This window comes from Cyprinodon variegatus, unplaced genomic scaffold (genome assembly GCF_000732505.1).
Source record: "Cyprinodon variegatus isolate N-32 unplaced genomic scaffold, C_variegatus-1.0 Scaffold0, whole genome shotgun sequence".
Lineage (NCBI taxonomy): Eukaryota > Metazoa > Chordata > Actinopteri > Cyprinodontiformes > Cyprinodontidae > Cyprinodon > Cyprinodon variegatus.
Window position 1 is genome coordinate 4,056,490 of NW_015150453.1, and position 23,591 is coordinate 4,080,080.

Genomic DNA, 23,591 nt, shown 5'->3' on the forward strand with positions numbered 1-23,591 from the left:
TTTGCTTCCTGTCGTCCATCTTTCTTTATTTTCTGATCCCCAAAGGCTAAATGAAACAATCATTAAGATTATTATGTTATGAATGCTTATATTCAATTAAACCTTGTAGTGTAGTTTTTCATTTGTATGAAAACCTTAAGTACATAAAAAAAAAGGTGAACTCTAAGGTCCCCAGTGCGATGTTTGCATTTTCTCAGGAGGAAAATGTAAGAAAAAGGTTTTAACAACAACCATTCATAAGTTAAATTCTATGTTAGGGACTTCACTACTGTTAATGTTTGTAAAACCAAACACAGGACATTTTTTCCAACAGTGCGAGAACTAGGCTTGATTAGGAGACAAATACTTTTTCTTTTTTAAAATGTGTTAAATTTCAGTTCCGACCATTTGAATTGAATCTCCCGAGTTTTATTATCCAAATTTACTTCTGTTCTTATCTGCTTAAGTGTTTTTATTCACACCTATGTCATAATTTTTACTGTCCAACTTCCCTACCAATAAAGACATTTGTGTTTTATTAAATCACATTTCCCAGCCACCATTTGGTTTCATTATATGCAAAAAGACTGAACTAAAAACTTAGACTGTAAATCTGAGAATTGGCTTCCTTTTCTGAGCTTCTTTAAAGTTTGCAAACATGTCTTACCTCCATCCGGCGAATATCTATAGACAGGACTGTTGTAAAGAAAAACATCTGGAGGAAGAAGTCAGAGACGAGCCCCACAACGGCGAAAAGACAAAACTCCTACAGACAAAAATAAGCTGACATCACTTCATATTCTAATAGTTTATCTCTTGTTTAACAGATTCATCTACTTGTTTAGAATCCAGAAAGATAAATATATATAAAATCCTTTACTTGTTCCCCATAGTACAGTAATTAAAACACATTTCTCTAACCTGAATAGCTGGGACCAAAGTGAAATATCCAATCAGAATGATGCACAGCTCAGTGGCCATGTTCTTCATGATAGACCAGCTCTCATTACTGAGGCCTAGAGAAGGGAGGGAAAAAACAAAGCATATGTATTTTTCCTTTACAATAAACCTGAAAAAGAAGAATGACTGAATAACACCCTACCCTGAGCAATGCGGAGTTTGACCTCAAGGTCAACGGGAGTTGAAACCACAGACTTGGTGAGGACCAAGACGTTTTCCAGTCCGATCACCACCACAAGGTAAGGGAAGATCTCACTGCAAAGAGAAAAGAGTTGTGACTTAACTTGAAGAAGAAAAAAAAGGTCAGTGTGATGGTAGCATGTGCAGCCCCACATTAAGTGGTCTGGTAATTCTTTTTATTTAAACGTATGACTTTATAATGGTTTACCATATTGTACTTGATTCTTTTCATTTGGGTTGCCAGTTCCTGGGAGGCTGCCATGTGGGCCTGACTGGGTCAGTGTGGAGCAAGAGTCTCCAGCTCCAAAGAGCTTAATTGGAATCTTGCACTTATTTTACAAGAAGTGTGGGAAGGTTTAATTTTTTTTTTATTTTGTTAGTTTTTTTTATTTTTAAAATTGGAGTTTAAAGGTATATAGTGAAGGACGTTCTTTTTCCAGGTTGATCATCAAAATAAATGGTCCTCCTAATTGTCAATCATTCTGTTGATATGTTTACATAAGGCCGTCCTTCGTGCTTGTCCACATTTTCACTTACTGGTGGAGAGTCTGACATAGTAGAAAAATTGCAAATCTTTTTTGGAAAGTAAGTTTGTATGAGTGATGTAAGCAGTAACTTTTTAACAGAGCGTGTAAGAGGAGGGGCTTATGCTTGCTCTCGCACGCTATTAATAAGCGTTCCCTCTCTGCAGTGGGTAGGGGGTTGTGCATGTGCATTTTTTTTAAAGTGGAAAGGGTGGTTCTTCACGAATTTGTGACAATTCAACATTATACCTTTAATTAAGTTATTTTCTCTCATAGGTTGCTGATTCTGTAGTGTATAGATTGGCTTGGTCTGTTTGTTGTAGTTTTGTTTAGATAAATGCATGTAATGTTCCCTCTTGTGAGCAGAGGCGTCAGGTAACAAAGTAAAAATTCCTTACCTTACTAAAGTAGAAATTTTGACTAGCTATACTTTACTGGAGTCATAATTTTTTAGACAACTTTTTATTTCAATTTTTTTTTTTTTTTTTCAATTATCTCTGCTTTCTACTCCTAACATTTTAAAAATAGACTCGTTGCTTTTGTTTCGAGGTCATTCTCTTTATGGCCTGTTGGTATTAAAAAAAAATAAAATAACCATCACAAATAATTTGTTTTATCCTGACAATTTCTTTGTAGTTGGACTTGTTTTGCAAGATATCACAAAGCTAAATTTGACACTGTTGCCATTAGGTATAAAACACAGAAATTAAGTCTAAAAACATCATCCATAAATGTAGGAAAATGTTCCTTTAATAGGCTAGTTCAGTAAAGCAACCGTGTTACTTTTATACCTTAAGTAGTTTTGAAAATTGTAATTTTTTAAACTTTTACTTGAGTAAAAAGCTGAAGTTGATATTCTAAATTCTACAAAAGTGTTTTAAACAGTAGGATTTCTACTTCTACATGAGTATTAAACATTAATTCTTTTGACACCTCTGCTTGTGTTAAGGTCAATTAATCCTGCAGTTGATCGTGTTAGTTTGGTTTTGCTGCCCTCATTTTCTTTTTGGGCGCAGATTTATGTTAAGAGTGGAGTTCCCTGTGCTTCTCAGATTTTTTTGGGCTCAGTTCCTCATAGAGAGCATAAAAGTCTTTACGTCTGAACCAGAATCATCTTTACCGTCCAGGTTAGCTACACAGACAAGGAACTTTACTTCGGTTTCCATTGCTTACATCGCATTAACAAACAGTAAATGAACATAAAAATTCAAAGACAAAGAAAACTGAAGAAACAGTAACAGTTTATACATGCATGTCTGCCTCCAGTCTGATTTTCTTTTAGAGAGAAGCAGGTTGTGACAGTGCAGTAGACTAGCTAAATAATCAGGCTGGGAGGTGTTTATTTGTAAACATTGCTACCACATATACAGGACATGTCACCATATATACTATAAGTCTTAAGCAGTTTCCCTGAAAACCCTTCCAACCGAGAAAAAAAAAAGTGATTAAAAGAAAAAAACTTTACCAGCTACATAAATAAAAACCTGCTAAGATGAAGAAAGTTGGACTTTTAGCTGCTTCTTTCTGATGAAGCAGCTGTTGCAGGAAGTGTTCTAGCAAGCATCGGATAAACAACGCTGGTAAGAACAGGAGAAGAAGAGGAAGCCTTTGTGATAATGTTGAACTAACTTTTGTGAAGTATAAAGATGTTTAAATTCTCAGCCTCTCAGACAACATTTCTCCTGACTTCCCCCTCCTCACTGCCACATAATGGCAGCCATCAGGCTGGGAAAATGTGCTTTCACTCTGTTCTTTCCTTTATCTTTTCTTTATATATTTTTAAAGTTCGAATAAGAAAGTGAATCAGCATCACTACAGAAAAAAGGCCACAAACAAAAATGATGTTTGCTCAAAGGTACTGTACACTTTCACCAGATCAATCCAGCACTTAAGATCAGCCCCTTCTTACAAATACTACAGAAAATCAACAATCAAATAAAAAAGAAGCAAAGTCTAAAACAAATTCAGATTTGTTTGTCAAAGGGAACATTCGGGAACAAAAAATCTGGATCATTTAGATCTCAGATTAGCTTTCAGTAAAACAGCCAATTATCCCATAACAACTAGCTAGTAACTGAATGATGCCTGCAGGGAATTTCCTCCCATTACAGAGTGTGACGAGAGATTATAATGAGTGTCCTGATAAGCAAGCGCTTTGGAGGTAAGTGTAAAACTGGGTCTCAGAGGAGTCAGCAGCTCTACGTATTACATCACACTCTCACACACTTAACTCTGCAGCCCTAAGCATGGAGCAACAGTGACTAAGCAGAGTCCACATCAGGGCCCATTTGTTCCTTTTTATTTATTCATATGAAAACAGAGAGTCTTATAAATTCAAGTAGATAGGTGATGTAAAAAAAAAGTATTACTTTTATTTATTTAGGTTATGACCTGTAGGAGTTGCAATTGTTTGGTGACGTTTCCTCCTGCTTTGTGTTTGTGCAAGCCCACCCATACAGAGCACAGCCCACGGCAGACATGCGTGGATCTTAGACAGTGGTTGAACACCAGAGTGCCATTATCACGCCACAAAGTCAGCTCTTTTATATCCCCAAATGATTGGACGAAGTAGTTAACGTCAACAAGACTGAATCTCCTCCCTCTGACTTTATCCAACCCACATCCACTCCCACTGCTTCCTGTCTATCAACAATGACACACTGACTTTTCAAGTCTGGTAGTAAACATTAACACACATTATTGGGAAATCGAAATAGAAGCCGGAAGTCTGAAGTGTGTGTGTGTGGACAAGTGAAAACAGCAACAGGTAATAAAAGTAACAGGAAACGTTTACTAAACACATGTGGATGCAAATTAAGAGCATTAAGGTGACTCAATAGAAGCTGCAGATGTTCAGAAGCTAAAAGTAGTGAATCTTATAAGTGACTTTATGCACCAATCATAGCCGAGTCTACATGGGTGTAATACTTGCTGTTATGGATAAAGATCATAAATGAAAGCATTGTGCAAATATGCAGGTCAAATAAAAATAATCCTGAATGAAAGACATAATGAATCTGATAAGGAGTTAAAATCCATCTGGACCCTTTAAGTAACACTTCACATGAAAGAAAAGGTGCTGGGTTCATAGAAAGTTCTACAACTTCAACATAAAGTTAGTTCTTTTTTTTTTAGGTTGAATTCTTAGCAACAATGTCTGGCGGTGGAAGACAAACCACCAATTGTGTGGACCGAACCTTTTTCAGCTATCTTAACTCAAGTATGACAAAAATGTGGGAGTGCCTACCCTCCATTCAGTGTGGGTGTCAGTCCAAACAGTGTACACAGTCCCACAGACATGAGCAGGGAGCTGAGGACTGTGACCACGGCAGCCAGGGCCAGGCCCCACTTGGACCGCACCATGTCGATCTTACCTGCAAGGAAGGAGGAGGAGAGCATTACTGATCGACTGTCCATTAGAAATGATTACTAAAAAATTCACAGCATTTTACTGCCTAGAAACTAAAGAAAACATCTTGGAGGGGAAAATAAAAAGAAAGAACCACTTAGAGTAAATTATTTGACATTATTTACTATACAGCACACATGGAGTAGAGTTACACTTTCAAAACAGTTATCATCAAACAACATTATAGTTATATGTACACTACTGCAGCAGGGATTCAGCGTTAATATGATGATATTTGCAATTTTGTGATCATTTCAACAGATTCCATACCACAATGTTGAAATCTTAGCATTGGCCTTTATTTTTTATTAGATAATATTAAGGAAAGAAAAATCAATAAAAGTGGTAAGTTAAGCCAGAAATACAGATTAGATATTTTAAATTATTTAGATAAAATTTTGCATCAGAAGAAAATAAAGATTCAAAATGATTTTGTGCTGGATTTCTAATCAAAACACCTTGTTGTGATTTATACTGAATTCATCACAGCTCTAATAGTCATAAGTTACGATTTTTAAAAATGAGAAAACTATTCAGTTAGATCTAAATTTGACTTTCCCTTGCCTCTCTTAAGATATAATAATGGGAAAATAATGGGGGGAAAAAAATAAAAAAAAACATTTTTACCTCCTCCGAAAATGTAATCAAAACTCATAAGTACAGAAAGTGGATAGTTTTTGGAATAATTTATTTCTGCTGTATTCTGAGAAAGATGAACACTGGAATCCACCAAACCGGAAAGATGCAGGACAGACCTGCCCACCCACCCCACCAAAAATAAATAATTTGACCAGTAATTAATTCAACACACAGGGACCTACAAACTGCTCTCTTTGCCACAGTGGTGAAACCCAACACAAGTGATGCAATAGTGATGGAAACGATTACAAATCACACTCTGGTTGCTTTTTATTCATGAAATATGACATTTCAACATTTTAAAGTAGACTGTTACAGAATCATCAGGGATGAGGAGTCAGAAGTTTTTATTTGAAATGACTAAAATATAGGAAAGTCAGACAAGCTGAAATGTTTTCCTCCAGGTTGCAGACTGCAGTGTGTAGTGAGCTCTCCTCTAAAAGGTCAGTCAATGAAACCCTCTCTGATTTATTTTAGTGCCACGTGAGAGTGACAAAATTTAAACACTGAACGTCCTTGTGTTCCCTGTGTGCACGTCTACATGTACGAGCCTGAAATTTACTTGGCTGCTCGGCTGGAAGTGGGCAAAGATTCTCGCCTCATTACACAAGTTTTATGTGAAATTTAGGATTTTTGTAAAGGCGCTGAAATTATTTTAACTTAACCTTTAATTTCTTAACAGACAACTCATATCTTACCTTTTCAATATCAAAACAACAGTGATAGCACCAAATCAAAAATTACAAAAATGTCTTAATTGAGGACAGAATGGAGCCAAAGTCAAATTCTCTGATAATGTGCAAAAAACAAGTGATTATAAATGAACCCGATTCTGAAATAAATCCATAAAGACTGCAGTCATAAGCAGGTTGTTAATCACTTTAGGAAAAGGCACCAAATTTGAACTAATGTTTATTTTTGAGTGCATGCGTTGGCCCTCTGAAGTAATGTTTGTACTGGCAGCTTGCTGAAGGCTTTTGCTTGCAGCGTTCTTACAGAGGTGTGCAGTGTTCCAGTGGGAGGATAATCCTGTGCCAGACAGGAACAACCTTGGCACACAAACAAACGTGCACAAACAAAAGTACAGAGGGCACGGGTCTGAATGTGTGCCTATTAAAAAAAAAAAAAAATATAAGAAAGTAAAACGGCGTAGAGCCGAGCCAGCAGGAGCTAAGAGAGAATTTAAGATGTAGGGGGAAAAAAAGGTATAGGACGGGGGTTGCAGTGGGACTCACGAGTGGAAAAGTAGATGTAAGCGAAGAGGATGATGTACGTGGTGACCAGGGGAATTAGCTCAGCGATGCCGATCTCCTCCTTGAAGTGGATGTGAACCATGTGGTCGTCTCTCAGGCTGCAGTTGGCTGAGGGGTGAAGCTGCTTCAGGCGGGATCGCAGGCTGCTTAGAAAGCTGAAAACATCCACAGACACCGTAACTACATGTTATATGTAGCGAAAAATGTGGACAAATAAAACACAAAAAGATCCTTTATTGTTTTAATGTTTAGATCACAAAAAAGCTAAGGGCCCTGTCACACCTTGACAATTTAGCCAGCGTATGTCGACGTCCCAGAATCTCCTAAAACACTGGCATACTCTAAACTTTCTATGCATTTTTTAAATTTTTGGACGTATAAATAGAGTATTCATAACGAGTCCAGAACTTACGTTGAACGACAGCCTAACTTATGCTTAACGCACGGCAGTGTAATGCCCATAAAATGTTACAAGCCAGAGTCCTGAGGAGGGCAGTGATGCGCACGGAGGTATAAAACTATGTCTTTGATCGCAGTATTAACCTAGCTGCTGTTTCCCACCCATCAAAAAAAAAAAGAAAAAAAGAAAATGAAAAAAAAAAAAAAAAGAAAGAAAGTTGCAGCAGATTTAGCGTCATGTCTGCTAGGAAATTTGTTTGCCATTGTCGTGAACAGGGGGAGGATCAATCACACTCTCCTTCTTGCTCACCCTATGATGTGGATGAAATCTGGAGGAGAACTGTTTCCTCCTGTGAACCCCCTTTTATATCAAAACGCTTCCAATACGCCATTACACAGTAGCTGTACATTAGAAACACGTTCAGCAGTCGTTTGGAACACGTCAGATATATTAATATGCGTTGGAGAGAAGTTCTTGATAATTTATGCATAAGTTACTCATAGTTTTTGGATAAGCTAGACACCAAGACTTATGAGTAACTTAGATTTAACGTATGTTGACAATCAGATAACTTACCTGTAACTAATGGCCCACATATGAGCATACGCTGGCATAAATCAAGAAATTTTTAGCACATTTCAGCGTGCTCATAACTTATAAAAAACATACCCATAACTTATCCAACATATGCCAGTGTTTTTGCCAGATTTTTCGTATGTCAGGCATATGCTGGTCTAAATCATCAAGGTGTGGCAGGGGCTTCAGATATTCATCTATTATATCATAACACTCCATTATAACTGGTATTGATTCCAAATGTTTATTTAGAAATGTATTATGTCAATTTTATGTTAGCATGTGTGTAGCACCTCAGTACCAAAACAAATCCTTTGTAAATGCTAAACATTACTTGGTGATAAAGCTTGCTTCTGATTCTATTGATTGTGAAGTAAAATGCTCCCAGGGATTAAACTAGAGATTATTTTGACATGAATCTAACTGATCCCCACTTTGTGCTGCCAATATTTTTGGGCTGATTCCTCTTCCTTTACATTATCAAAAGGACACAATGATAACAGATGTTACACAGGACACAATTTAAACAAAAAAATAAGAAACTAAACATTAATTGATAAAAAAAACTAGGTTGAATTCAAAGCATGGCTGCTGGCCAAAAACATCAGCCAGTGGATGCATTGATCCATCTCTTGATTAAACGGTTGCTAAATTATAACACATGAAATAACAAATAAAGATAAACATACAAAATAATGCCTGGCAAACAAGCAGAATATGTTCATCTTTGATTTTTAAACAAACAGCTCCTTTAAAAGACTAAAATCAACTGAAGCAGAATAAATTCCTGTGTTTCCATGTCAAGGGGACTAAGGAGGCATTTGTGTTCTGGAGGCTTATAGACAAAACTGATCTACCGGTAAGTTATACCAGCCTCTGTCAATAAAACAGCATAACATTTGATAGTAAATAGGTGGATTTTTATTATTGAATTGTATTTTTATACAATTGAATTTCCTGAAGGGTGAGCATTTAAATATTTCCAAAGCAAGCTCGAACAAATCTTTCAAGTAGAGGCGATAAACCAAGCGAAGGAAGTGGTCTGAACAACATTTCTGGGAGGATAACTGATTATCTGTGTGGTGGGATCAGGTTCAGAGAGGGAGATCACAGGCTTCCCATTATTATCTGTTCCAAATATCAGCCTGATCTTTGATTATCGTAAGAAGAATATCAACCTTTAAAGATTTTACTGGTCATAATTAACCATGCAAGTAGACCTTTTCCTGTTTTAAGACTAAAGTCCTTTGACATTTAAATCACACAGAATTTTAAAGAGCACTAAAGCCGATGCCATCCTAGAGAACCTGCTGCTGCATCTTTAAAATCACCAAATGTCTTAAAATAAATGTGCTATTAATTCAAAATAAAGACAACTTAATTAAACTTCATGCAAATTTAATCTCTGAAGCTAACATTGAGATTTTACTCAGGGGTATATGTGGCAGTCTAAATGTCTAACAGCTTTGAGTGCCTTTGTAACTCACCCTGCGTCATATCTGGAAAGCACCACAGTGATGGTGTATGTGACCACTCTTTTCCTGTTGTAGTGACTGACTCCTGTGTACTTTCCAGGGACGCCGAACAGCAGGTCTTAAAAAAAAACACACAAAGACAGATTTATGATTTTTTTTTTTAAAACCTGAACAGCAAAGCAGGTTGGATTATTTTTTCCATGTCATAGCTACAGAACCACGCGTCGGACTGATGACTTTACCGGGATCCTAAATTTCTCAGTTAAGAGAGAAATAGTGGGGTATTCAGTATAGATCAGGGATCTGCAACCAGCAGCTCTTAATAGTGGCTATAATGTATATAAAGAGCTAAAATATTTACTATAATACATACCGGTATAAATAGCTTTAGTGTTTTTTATAAGATGGAAAAGAATGAGATTAAAAGAACCAGAAATATGTTTTAAGAGACATTTTTCTATGAATTAGCTTGAAAATTATAACATTAAAAATATATGAATTGATTGTTTGAGATGGCAACAACTAATTTCCTACACAGGATTAAAAAAAAAAAAGGTTTTCTAGAAAAAGTCATGGTATATTTTGCGGCTCTAAACAACTTTTATTTGGTCGTACTCTGGGCAAAACGGCTCTTTGGATATGAAAGGTTGAAGATCCCTGGTATAGATGAACCAACCATCATATTATTTACTCATATGAGATCATTTATTGCTGCTATGTAAAAAGATCAAAGCCAGCAGCCATATGCTACGTCTATGTGTCGATGTCATGCTGCTGTAAGGAGATAACATCCTGATAAGCATCGCTCCTGTGAATTACTTTAGCTAGAAGATATGCCAATATGCTGAGCAAAGTAGTAGAAAGGCTTAGTTCACTGTGGGTGTGTGTTTGTGGGGGGGGGGTCGCAAATACAACAAGTTCCAGAGAAATAAAACTGCTCAAGGTAAATCAGCTTAAAGGCCTATTATTTCATTAGTTTTAGCAAGCATTGTTCACTGGCAACTGACACAGGAAGAACCAATCATCATTGCATTACATATTTAAACTAGTAGGGAGTTCAACAGACTAAAAATCAAGCAATTATGTTCCCAGATGCAGGGTTCGATGCAGATGCAGGTGCATTTTGAACAAATAATTTGATCTAAAATGGATTTCAGCAACACAGAAGATGAAATAATTATATAATAAATGTTGACAGAAAAAGTCCTTGGTTTAAGCTAACGTCAAAAAATAAAATACTTTGTAACGTATGGCCTTTTATTAAATTATGAATTTAGTAATTCTTGTTTCATTAAAGAACATTAAAACATTTTATCTCCAAACATAAAAAAAAAAAAAAAAAACATTCATTGTTTCCTTCCAGGTTAAAAAAAAACCCCAAAGAAACACAATGAAGTTTATTTGCAAAGTTAAGTTAGTAAGAATTTAAATAACACAAAGATTTTGGTGTAAAATCTTAAACTAAAAGGGAAGGACTTTACAAGCTCCCACGGCATCCATCCTCATCATATTCAGCAACCATCCACAGGTTGGTCTTAGTCTCTACCTCGTAGCGTTGCTGAGGTGTGCAATCCTTTTGGTTCGTGTTTCTGAATGGTCCTGAGGAGGTCCGAGTCCGAGTCGAACAGATCTCGCTGGTTTTGCCAGTAGTTACCAGGAGAAACAAGGAGGCAGCCATGTTCTGGCAGCACCGACTGCATCCGCCGTAACCCTGGAAACAGATCAGTCACCTGGAGACACAGCGTTTCCAAGCTTCGGACGCCAGAGCTGAAAAGAGAAGAAACAAGACGGTAGAAAAAAAAGAGATGTTAAAAAGTTATTTAAATAAAACTATTTGAGATCAAACGATCAATGTTTAGTGTTGATCTTTAGTATTAACTGGAATAAAAGGAAGACATGGCTGAGGTCAGTATGTTTAAACACACGTCAGCTGATTCGTAAACAAGCGCCTGACCTACAAATCAGGGTTCAGCTCAGTCCTGCATGGTGCAGCTGCTAAACAAGTGCAAGAGGGGACAGTTCCAAAACCTGCTAGTTTGCAACAAACAGAGCTCACTACATGTTCAGAGCTGTTCTTTCTGTAAGGTCAGGGATGTTTTCTTTTTTGCTGACGCAAAACAGGTTGAGGTCCAGAGTTTGTTTGACCTTCTGCAAAAGCATGAGGAGGCCAGTTTATCACATAAGCACCAAAGGTTGGTACAATGGTCGCACAAGACCTAACCACTTCTTCATCAGTAATCTAAAAATGTGTTTACCCATCGGAGTGGACGTGGTTACGGATCTCCTCCAGCAGACTGAAGACTTTACCCAGAGGTGACCGGAACACATCCACCGGCACGAGGCTGCTGTCCCACGGCGACACCGCTGCCTTCACCAACACCTGCTGAATGTAGGCGACCGGAGGTCCATGGTACTGCAGCATAAGCACAGCCCGCAAACACAGACAGGCAACACATTAATCAGCAATCACACACAAATTAGATTTTTTATGTATTTAAACTAGCTGGTCGAAATTGTGTTTACCGTATTTTCCAGACTATAAAGCGCACCTCACTATAAGCTGCACCCACTACATTTTTTAGAAAAACTGGAAACTTGCATATATAAGACGCACCGGCCTATAAGCTGCTGATATCTACTGAACTGTCTCCCACCAAACCTGTAGGGGGAGCTCTACATATAGCTGGAGTAGGAACGAAGAAGAATGCTAGCTCCCGTTAGCTTGTTGGCTCGCAGCAGTAAGAGCTTCTACTGAAAGACGGGGCTTTGTTACCTCTTTAACTCTGCAGGAGTTATGCCCAGTCTCTTCATTGGTTTTGCAGCCTTAATGCGACAAATAGATGTCAAAATATGTGAATTCAGGAAATTTGTTTTACGCTGCGTCTGCTGCTAGCATGTTCTTGTGCTAAATGAAAATTAACCCCTTATTCTTTCATTTCCAACTTTGACTTCCCCCTCTGGGGATAAGGAAAATCAACAGAAAAGTTGAAAAAAAAACGTCTTATAAGCCGCATAGTCAAAACGTGGGAAAAAGTAGCAGCCTTTAGTCTGTTAAATACGGTACACACAGTTCTAAGTACTTCTAAAAGCATTAATATAAGAGGTCTTTACTTTTCACCTTTGTATGTGACTGGTGAAAAATTAGGTAAGTAATTAAGTCTGCTTTATTGCCAATAATGAGGTATTGAAATGCAGGGACTCTCGGTCCTCTAACATAACTAACAGCTAAAAACTTAAAAAGTATAAAAGTATAGAATAGACACTATTATGTGCAAATAAGGGGTAGAATGTAAACATCGACATATAAACAGAAACAAATAGGTACAGGTGTCTCAGATGGAGGTGCAGAGTAAAAGTCTGTGCATCATATAGATATCACAGTATAATTGTTAAGTAGAAGCAAAATGACACCATGGAAATGGACTTTGTGAAGAACCGCATTAAGATTCGCCACCTCCAAATTTACATGGCAGTTTGTGGTTGTAACAAGAGCCACAGGAAGGTACAAGGTGCATAAGACCTCGGCAAAGCACTGCTTATACATATAGGACTGTTGAGATCCTTTTCCTTGTGTTATTTTTCTGTTTTCTCTTCCCAAATAAAGTACATATGTGACCTCTCCTCTCTTACCCAATCAGGTCGCTCTAGATCTCCCTGAGGCTCATGGGAAGGGACGCTGTAGTCTCGCACCCCTGTGGTGAACTCCACAGGACCTGTCCCAGGCAGGGGAAGCCTCAGCAGCGGATAACTGGTAGAATGAGTGTGGAGAGGGAACCTGTGAGTCCTGGTGTGCTTTCAAATATACTTTAAATAATAATTTATTAAAATAATCACACAACCAACAAACCAGCTCTTTAGTTCGGCCACATGACTACATACAAATTTTGAAAGCCAAGATGAACAGAGTGGAAAGATAGCTGGGTGTTTCCTTTGTGTCTGACAGATTCCTCTGGGAGGATTAAACCTGCACCTCTGGCTTTTCTCGCTTGGCCAATTCAAACCCGCTAAATAAAGGCAGAACTGATCCACTTTTTCTCCTGGAAATAGGTTGGTCCATTTCATTCAAGAAAACAGCCAACGCTGTGTCACGAACATGTCTGGGCCCATGTAAGAGGTGCTTACCTGAATGAAACAGGAAACTGTGCTATAACTGGGATCTGAGACTCAGACTGTTCTTTCACGAAGAAAAAAGGTCTCGGCTTGAAGGCAAGGTTTGTATATTTAGGTCAGAACAGAAAAACTAAGGCTTAACTGTGTCATCATCTCATTTATCTCTTGGTCCAAATGATTCATTAAGCAACTTACGAATATTTTTCTAATTGATTAATCCATCAATAATCGGGTGGAAAAATGCTCCTTAAAGAAGATTTCACACAGAATTTAAATCAAATGAAGCTAAAACTGTGTTCTTTGATGACTTCTGATAGAGCATATTAATGGTAGGGCTGCAGCTAATGATTGCAAATTGATTAATCTGTTGATTATTTATTCGAATAAAAATCTGATAGCCAAAGAAGACTTTTTACGAAATCAAACTAGATGTAACTAAAACGTTTCCAAATGAGAAGGCTGGATAGAGCATTGTTGGACTAAAAGGGTATTTTAATATTTAATGCAAAATGTTCATAGTTTTTTTTTTTTTTTTTCAAATTTTGGTATACCGGTAATTGCTTCTCAAAGTAGGTCACTGTCAGCTAAAGGCCTGTTTTAGAGCCTCTATACTCCAGTTAAACATTAATCGATTATCAAATTAGTTGACCATTATTTCAATAATCGATTATTCAGAATTAATAAGTATTAATTGTTTCATACAAAAAAGCAACCTCACCAATACAAAATAAAACGGAGGACTTAATGTCAGAGTCAATTAACCTTTCTTCCAGAGCTGGTTCTGTTCACTAATTGAGGCCGTTTCAAGGATGCAAAAACATTTCTGATCCATTTATCTTGATAAATACAGATCATCTATTCAGACTGAAGTGCAGTTTTTCCACTTGGGCAAATATTTTCTGCTCCTTTAGATATGCGTCTCTGGGTTGAGTGAAACACCCCTCCTTTCACCAGGCTCCCTGCATCCATGCTTTCCACGGCCTCCTCCAGTCCTCCCAGGTCACTGTACCTACACAAAAGCTTCTTTTGTGTTCAGCCAGCCCCCCTCCTGTTGGGCAGATGGAGAGACAGGCATCCCATTCTCCCAGGGCCACTTTCTCACAGCCCTCTGCCCCAGCTTTGCCTTTAACAGCCCTGTCGACAAGCTCTTTCTTCCCTCACTTTCCCCCCCCTGGGTGGCGGGCAGTCTTCCATTTGGCCGGCACCCTGCTGTAATATGCTTGAGGGAAAGCACGCAGCAGGTGCATGACTGTGTTTTAGATCGGTGTGATTGTTTTACAATCTTTGCGCTGATGGGGCCCGGGCAAGTCTCTGACCTATGTCCTCTCTTTGGACCACTTATTTAGCAAGAGGAGACACTGTATGTGCACGTGTTATGTGAATGGTGGTGCTGTCAGCAGGGAACTGTTATTATGTGTGTACAGATGGCCTTGAAGTGAGCCAAATCTCAGCTTTATTCTGCGCAGTTCAGCGTATCCACTTTGTATGACAACTCTGATTCTCTTTCATGTTTCAGTAGAGGCCAAAAAAGGGGAAATAAGTCAAACTGTGGGTCTAAAACCTTTCCACAGAGTTCACAGCAAATAAAGCCAAAGTTCTGCAATAAAAGAACAAATCTGATCAAAGTTTTCTAACAGATGCAGATGAAAGGTGGGCGAAACATCTAAGAACTTTACAAGATTAGAACATGTGGATAAAAAGGATAAAACAAACTTTAAACAGCTTGTCCAAGAATGGATGAAAAAAACTATTATATAGTAATAAACGAAAACTAAGAAAATTGAGTTAGAGGAAAAGGTTTGGTTATTTTTTTTAACAAATACAAATTAAAAAGGTGTTCCATTCGTATTTGTCCAGTGATGCACCTAAATAGAATTCACTTTCAAACGTCACCTCTACACCAGTTCAGGGTCTTTTGCAGGTTTTAAACCTGATGTTCTCCCAGGTTGGTCATAAATCCAGCTTCAACAATCTCCATCCTCCCCAACAACTCCCATCAACTTAACTCCCTCCATAATTAAAGAAATCAGCCCGACGACATAATGCTGGGGGTCAAATGCAATTCGATATTAGCCCACTTGGCCAAAGCACCTGCATCAAATCGCTACACCTTCATAGTAACCGTTTAAGCTCAGCTCCTTCTCTAATTGATGCTCTTTAAGCCAAAACTGCCAGTTTAAATCAGGGTCGTAGTTTTGCCATACTCTCTTTACAATCTAAACCTGCTTTAGACTTCTCCATAGCTTTTCCTTCACTCATCTGCTGTGTTCCTTGGTCATCTATACGCTATTCATTCCCAAATGCTCTCTATCAAACCTTTAATGTCTGTTTTTTACACCGAGTTTAAACACAGAGAGGTAAACTCTTAATTAAGTGGCTTTTAATGGCAATTGGATTTAACTTTAGGGTATTTGAGTAAACAGGGTTAAATACAAATATGGAGTTAATGTTTCATTTGAGCATTAAACTTGAAAACCGTATTAAAGATTGTCCTCTATTAGTGAAATACTGAAAAATCATAAAATACAAAAAGTTACGTTGAAGTCTGTGGCTCTTATGGCAAGAAAAAAAAACTAGAATGGACATAAATACATTTGCAAATCCTAATAAATGATCTCTTACGACGAATCGGCTCAGGAACATCATCAGAGTTTACCTACCAGCAGGTGAGGATGCTGGCAGAGGTGAAGAGGATGATGGGTACTGGGTAGGAGGCACACAGCAGCCCGTGCCGGTAAAAGGCTGCCGAGATCTTCTCTCTCAGCTGCTCGCGCAGCGTCATCCTGTTGCTCATGGTCAACTCCCGGCCATTGGGAAGCACGGGGCGGCCGAGGACAGGGCGCCGCGGAGCATCCAGAGACCTGAATCCAAATGTACGAAAAGGTCATCAGTCTACAAAATCATACCCTTCCATTGCTGCTTTTTTTAAACACTGCAACTTTCTGAGGCAGCTGCCCCAACATCAACTCTAGCGTCTCTGGGGACGACCCTGAACCCAACACTGATGTGGAAATCAGTCTGCAGGCGGAAAAAAAGAAAAAAAAACTAAAACAAAAATAAAACAATGTAAACACATCATTCTGTAAGAAAACACCCATTTATAAGTCCAACAAACACTATTTGTCAACTCAAGAGTAAATTCAGAGTAAATATGCTTTGCTAAGAGATTCAATTTGAAACTAAAGTATTTATGGTGAATTAAGAAGGAATTTAAAGATTCAATGTTTTCATTCCTGATACGATACAGAGATGAACAGTCGAAAAACAACAACAGGTTTGAAATACAGCACTGCTGTTATCAGACATTTTAGATGCAGGCCAATATATTCTGAAATTCGTCTTTTTGGCTATTGGACGAATTTCCGATAATCAGGACATCCTTAGAATGAAGATGAATATAATGCAATAATGCAAATAACACAATTGGGGTATCAGAGAAGAGGTGACCTGAGCCGGGCCTACAAGAAACACAAAGACCTTAGAAACTAGGAATGTCCCGTTATCCCAGCTTTGAGAATTGGCTGACAGGATATTGACCCGATACAATATTATTATGTATCACACCAGCTTCAATTATTTATTTTATACTGTAGAATATTTAAAAAAGGCTTGATCAAATGTCATTACTAAACCAGAGAACAAAAGTCAACATCAAAAGGTATTACAAATAACTGACTCAGGTAAAATTAACCCATGAGTTACAGAAAGTTTCAACAAAAGCAGAATGTTTCTATCAGCATGAAAGTATCTGAGTTTTTAAATATTAGTTTTTTGGCTAATTTCGAACTAATAATATCAGACAATGACATCCATAATAGAAACTTTATCGCAGGAAAAGTCTTTTATATTTTAAATATGTGATGAAGTCTGGATATATTGATAAACTTCTTAAAACAAGAAAATCACAGTTCAGTAGATCCTAAGGCAGAGAAAAAAAACTTTCAGCTAATCTTTTGATTCTACATCATTTGATTTTTTTTTCTTACAATTTTGTTAATTTTGTAAAATGTCTTCCTTGTATCACCTACAAACTAAAGGCAAATCATTCACATAGGATCCAGGAAAACATATTTGTGTCATGTATATTTCTATTTCATGAAAGATTTTGGGTTTATCGAGACTAAGGTGCAAAACTTCCAAAGGTGCAATGTGTGCCACCCTTGTGCCACATTCTGCAGAAAAAAAGACAGGCGTTGGGTCTGCTGTAAACATGGAAATAGTTTCATCCTCCCTCAGCGTTAGCAAACATGGTGGTTCTGACTTTCAAAAAAGAAAAAAAGAAAGATCTGCTTTCTGTCAGGCCAGTTCCTATGCTTGACCGCTCTTAAAACACACACGTCTCTTTCAGAAACCAAAAAGCTGTGGGCACATTCCCCACAGGACTGTTTTCTAGTAGATAGTAGGGGAGTATTTTCATGTTAGCAGTAAAGAATATAGACAGTGGCCATGGAGAGGGAAACATCTGGGCATGAGAACCTTTTTGAAATGGGTTAAACAGAGATTAAAGTGTTGAAAGGGTTATTTTAATTATATATATTTTTTATTTTTTTATTTTAAAAAGCTGAATTTATTGCTCATAAAATGTTCAAATGTCCTTTTTTTTTTGCTGCTAATCATATTGTTTATTAAACCACCCACTCAAACTAATTATAAAACCACTAAAATGCATAAACAAAGCAAAAACATTACATTTTTAAATATGGCCATTCCAAAAGCTTGCAGTGGGAAATGTAATTTCAGCTCTAAAAAAAAAGATGTGAAATCATAACAAATTTTAAAAAGCATTAACAACCAAACTCCACAAAGCTGCAGCCTGTTTCTTAAAAACAGCAGAAATCCTCTGATAAATCTATTTCAATTCCATGTAACCAAATTGTTCCCTTTGCATGCAGGCAGACCGATAAGGGAAGATTGTGTGAAATCTTTGCCTTCAGGCCGGTTCACTGCCTCCTAAGTAACTTCACTTCACTTCTGTTACCAATCCAATCTCAGCTCCTGTCTTTTCTACGCTCCCTTAGCAAACAGGCGTCATTTCTTCCTTTCACACGCGTTGATAGCAGCGCTCAGGTTTCCCACCCAGAAACAAGCAGAGATGCAGCTTAAACTAAACAGTATCACATTGTGTTTTCATTCCTTACTAATCCTTACAGCTTTAAACTAATACTAATAAGTCACAGTACATGTTTACCTTTCCTTCATATAACATCAGCCACTCTGTCAAACACAAAAGCTGCTGTGAAAAGGTACCTGTTGATGGGGGAGCAGGTTATCTGTCGGGGTCCCACCTGTTTTTGTCGCTTGAAAGCAGCAGCGCTGGTTTTTTTTAGCCTACATGCATTGTGGTTGACATAGTGCTCTCTCCTTGATTCAGGCAAACTCTGTGACGGCTTGGTTCTTCCCCCCGGGAGCAACGGAAACATTCCCTGGGAGGAATTCTCCTCAGGGGTCTCTTGATCTGCTGTTATAAATACTCTATACAGTAAACAAAGCGACAGCGAGCTTGCACAATGGCTTCTGTGAAAGCCAAAAACAGGAGTTTAAATTAAAGCATTTGTAGATTAGAAAGAACTTCTGAGTCCTGGTGCCACTCACTTTCTTGCCAGGCATTCACTAAAAACCTCTGAATGAAAGCCTCCATCTTTCAACTGTCAGTTAAGTTCACCGAGTGCTGCAGGGTTATGTGGGTGCAGCTGCAAGGCCTGATTTGGCAAAAGGATCAGCAGCATCTCCGTCAGTAAACTAATCCGGGATTGAGCCGATTGGAAACTCAACGAGCAGGGCACAGACCCTGTGGCCACCTCCCATCACTCTCACTCCTACTTTGGTCTTAGGATTCCAAGACATTGGTGCCCTAAAAGCAAGGCAAGGCTGAAGTGGTCTTTACAACAGCACCTCCACAAAGAAAGTGCCCAATGGACACCAGCCAGCAGCAAAGTGTTGGCTGGCAGCGGCCGCACAATGCTGGGTTTGTGCTCTCTTCAGCCGTTTCTGGCAGGTGATAATCAGCGATTGTTGGGAAATGGGATTCCAGGACATTAAAGCAAGAACTCAGCAAACTTTAAAAAGAAATCCAAAAGACAGCATGGGAAATGTCTGTCAAAAAAAAAAGTTGTCTACAGTATTCATTTTTCCATTATTAAACCCATCAGTCAGGAATTTGGTCATCTTTACAGTAACAACTAACTGCAACCAATCAGAGGGAAGATCTCGGTTGACAATTTTTACATTTTACAAAAGATTTGGAGAAAAAAAAAAACAAAAAAAACAATTCAAGATCCTTACCTCCTTTCAATCCTTCCAAAAAAGCCAAATTTACAAGCCCATCCAGACTTCATTGATTCCAGCGGCATAGCAAGCACCATTAGGTATCATGCAAGACATGCAGCGGACAGCTAAAAACAATAACCACCAACATTCCAGAGAGACTCAGGCTGCATCCATTCTCAGAAGCATAACTGCATCAAAATTCAGTGACATAGTTGCATAATACCGAAGCATGCGCCGCTGATAAGCGTAGACTTTTAGTTCTGTTGTAAACTGAACACAGAGGCTCCCTGTGAATGAGCAGTATACAAGCAGGGACGATGACAGGAGAGAGAAAGTTTCTGTCGATCAGTAACCATGTCGTGACGACTAATGATGTTAAACAGGCGGACCATTTCTATTCATGGATACTAAATATTTAAAAGAAGCAGAAACAAAAGGCCACATCAATTATGTTGCAGTAATCAATCCTTAAGAGCAACAGCCACTAATTCTAAAAAAACAAAACAAATTATTATTAAAATCAATATTCCCTAAAACTGCAACTTTTTACTGACATATTTTAATGAAGTTAAATAATTGTGAAGAAGGGCTCCCAAGACAGAGAGCACATGAATAGATGGAAGGGCTGATGCAACCATGTTGCAACATCACCTGGAGGAGCGAGTTATAACACGGACATCACTGACAGGCCCAGAGAGGTTCTACTGTTTGATGGAAACAAATCTATGCAACATTAAAAAAGAGATATTTTAAAAATCTAGACTTTGCCCACAGCAAAGAAAAACTTAGAACAGGTTTAGTTGTGTCTTACTCTTGTCTCATCTTTATTTTAGGCCATAAAACATTAACAAGCTAATTCCTCCACTGTGAGATCAATAAAGTCAATCAATCAATAAAACATTGATCAAATCAACAGTTCACTATAAGTTTATACCCAAAACCAGCTAAGGCACTTAACAGTTGACACTTGCCCTGGGAAAAACACCAGCATTCACAAAAAAAGGTATATTAGGTCTTGAATTAGAAAATAACTATGTAAATGGTACTAAAAAAAATAAAAAAAATACAGAATAGACACATTCTTGGACTTGAACCATAAATATTTACTTAATCTGTGTTTTCTTTAAAGAAATTCACTTCTCATAAACTTTGTAATAATACGTTGTAATAATATAAAGCTTAAACCACATGCAAACAACCCAAAAAGTGTCTTTTATCACGGCTAACAGCGACCTTAAAGATGTCTTTTAGATTCTTAGCACCTGTCCTCAGTTTGTTTTGGCACTATGCTAAAGGCTAGCATAGCTAGCTCATTGACATCCAGCAACGTTAGCTTTCCTCTCTATTTGCCGCTAAGGTAAAAGTTAGTTTAAATGGTGACGTTAAAAACCTCTTTGGGGATAGTATATGGTCAAACGGGGAAGGTTTTATTCGGGAAACCTCTTGGAGAAAGTTCTCCATTAACATTTGTTTTTTTGGTTTGGAAATAAAGCAACAGAAGCTTTACTAAACTGTCAGGTTAAGTAAAACCTGCTATATAAACTGTACAAATCAAGAAATAATTGTCGGGCAGAAACAAACAAAACCAGGGTTATCTACGTTTTTAGTATATTCCCTATATTAAGAATAAACAGCAGCAGTTTCCATGCTTCCCTTTAAGCTAGCGCGGCTAATGCTGCTACTTTAGCTGCGCTGTTAGCACACTCACCTGATCTAACTTTAGGATTCGCTCCGACGGATTTAATCGGTTTGGCTCTTCGGGGTAAAATGATGATCAGGTTCAGTTTTAATCCTCGGCTTTAACAGTTGCTCATAGGTTGCTCCGATGTGATGGCGACGCACAGCATAAAGGCATCAAAACTGCTGGTTGGTTGTCAAATCCGGCAAGACCTCTCCACTTTGACCTTTCACTCATCAGTGTAAAAGGCAATACCACAGCGACCCCGTGTGGACAAAGATCAATACTACATTTTTCCACTATTTTGTTTGGAGCTCAATTATAAGACTCACTTGGACGTCTTTATTCTCATACTGTATAATAATCATACTAACAAAATATTTGTGGTACCATAAAATATAATTCTGTTTCAGTGATCAAAGTTTATTGTTGTAACTGATCATTTTTACAATATATTTCCCATGTGATGATCTACCATTATACCAACAGCTCGAAGAGCACTGGTGAATTCCAGGTAATGATTTGTACAATAACCTAACAAAGCCGATGCTGGAAAGCCATCATGGTCTTTATTTCACAATTATCACAGAAACACTTTTTCCTGTTTGTTTCTTTTTATTTCATTTATATTCTTTTGAACTACACAGTTCACATACAACATCAAACATTTCTCTCATTCAGACTTTTGCTGTTTGCTTTTTCCTTTTCCATAATGTTAAGGATAGTATTTATTTATTTGTTGAAATCTAAAATGTTCCAGAATGCCAAATAATTACATTGATAAGCATTAATCATGGCAGGAGGTCAGCTAAGCTGCAGCAAAAAAAAAAAAAAAAACTAGCAGAGAATAAACAGGATCATCTTGTTTTGACAGCCGTGCAAAGCACCTTACAGTGAAATCAAAAAAACATTGTGAATAACTATTCCAAAGCAAACCTGTAGTACTAGTGAGACTGTTAAGAAAAAAAAATAAATAAATTATTCCTCCAGAAACATACATACTAGGATCAATAGTATTTGTTGATTGATGATACCATCCTCCAGGCAAAGATACAAACCAGCAAATTCTAAAGTCAAATCTATAATGTATTGTGATCTTGAAAAATTTGTACATGGAGAATAAAAAGGTGGAGTTAAAGAACAGCGCTGGACATCCCACGGGCAAAAAAGGATGCTCCTTTATCATGAACTTTGTACTGGAATAGGTTTGTCTGCAGGTGGGGTACATCGCCTTGTCTCCGCTTCCAACAAACTTCCATCTGGAAAACAAGATATTCTTTTTCAATTCAGTTCAATTATATAGCACCAATTCACAAGTAGTCATCTGAAGGGACTTTACAGAGATATTTCAATTGAGTTGTACAGTTAAATGGTTCACAGTTATCAAAGGAATCCCATCTGATTGCATTTACTCAGTTTGTAAAACATGTGAGTCAGGTCTATCTCCTATAAAATTAATATTATACGTTTGTAATAGGGGTGGAACGGTTCACAAAATCCACGGATCGGTTCACGGTTTTCGGATCGGTATATGTTGATTGTTAGGAAAATCTATTATGTCTTGTATAGTACAAACCGTGTTGCACAATGCTTGCACACTGTTACACTTTTATCCACAACTTTCTTTCCGCCGTCATCGTAGGTCTGCTCCCATACAGCAGACCTATAAAGTGCTGCTGGCGCGTCTTCCAACTCCTGTTCTTTCCCACTCGCCATACCCACACAATTCTCCACAACAACAGATTTTTTTCTGCTACACCCGGCTACGCTGCTTCGCTTCTTCTTCTTCTTGTTTACTACTGGTGGTTGGCTTTGGTTGCAGTACCGCCACCTTCTGCTCTGGAGTGTACACGCTTCGCCTATGAGAAAAAGGAGCAGTGCATGAACCGAACGCAACACACGCAAATCGAACCGAGACAGTCGAACCGAACGGTTCGGACGGTTTTCATATACCGTTCCATCCCTAGTTTGTAAATGCTAAAACTTAAGACTTCAAACTGTATCTTATTAGGTTATAAAGATATTTCATCTCTATTTCAGTTCTCACTGGTCAAACCTCAGAGGACAACAACAAAACAAAGGAACAGTCACCATCAACAGAACCCCGGCTAATCTTCGTTTAGGGATTTTTTTTTTTTTTT

General features: G+C 37.9%; 2 protein-coding genes across 3 annotated transcripts in view; both read right to left on the reverse strand.

The window, feature by feature from the left end:
- The window catches only part of scap (SREBF chaperone), a 34,322-nt gene extending 12,665 nt beyond the window's left edge, over positions 1-21,657 (reverse strand). Inside the window, exons 1-11 of one of the 2 annotated variants that reach the window (XM_015377515.1) lie at positions 21,481-21,657; positions 16,166-16,366; positions 13,026-13,143; positions 11,651-11,808; positions 10,942-11,162; positions 9,408-9,513; positions 6,927-7,099; positions 4,891-5,017; positions 1,082-1,194; positions 901-995; positions 647-745 (exon numbers count right to left, since the gene is read on the reverse strand). In XM_015377515.1, coding sequence (XP_015233001.1) covers positions 647-745; positions 901-995; positions 1,082-1,194; positions 4,891-5,017; positions 6,927-7,099; positions 9,408-9,513; positions 10,942-11,162; positions 11,651-11,808; positions 13,026-13,143; positions 16,166-16,299 — 1,344 coding nt within the window. In that variant the 5' untranslated portion in view covers positions 16,300-16,366; positions 21,481-21,657. Of the gene's footprint in view, positions 1-646; positions 746-900; positions 996-1,081; positions 1,195-4,890; positions 5,018-6,926; positions 7,100-9,407; positions 9,514-10,941; positions 11,163-11,650; positions 11,809-13,025; positions 13,144-16,165; positions 16,367-18,752; positions 19,181-21,480 lie in introns of those variants that run through there. The other variant, XM_015377436.1, reaches the window with a different exon arrangement.
- A 636-nt stretch (positions 21,658-22,293) lies between these two features.
- The window catches only part of elp6 (elongator acetyltransferase complex subunit 6), a 3,619-nt gene continuing 2,321 nt past the window's right edge, over positions 22,294-23,591 (reverse strand). Inside the window, exon 7 of the mRNA XM_015372440.1 lies at positions 22,294-22,709. Within this exon, the coding sequence (XP_015227926.1) occupies positions 22,584-22,709 (126 nt within the window). The 3' untranslated portion in view covers positions 22,294-22,583. The remainder of the gene's footprint in view (positions 22,710-23,591) is intronic.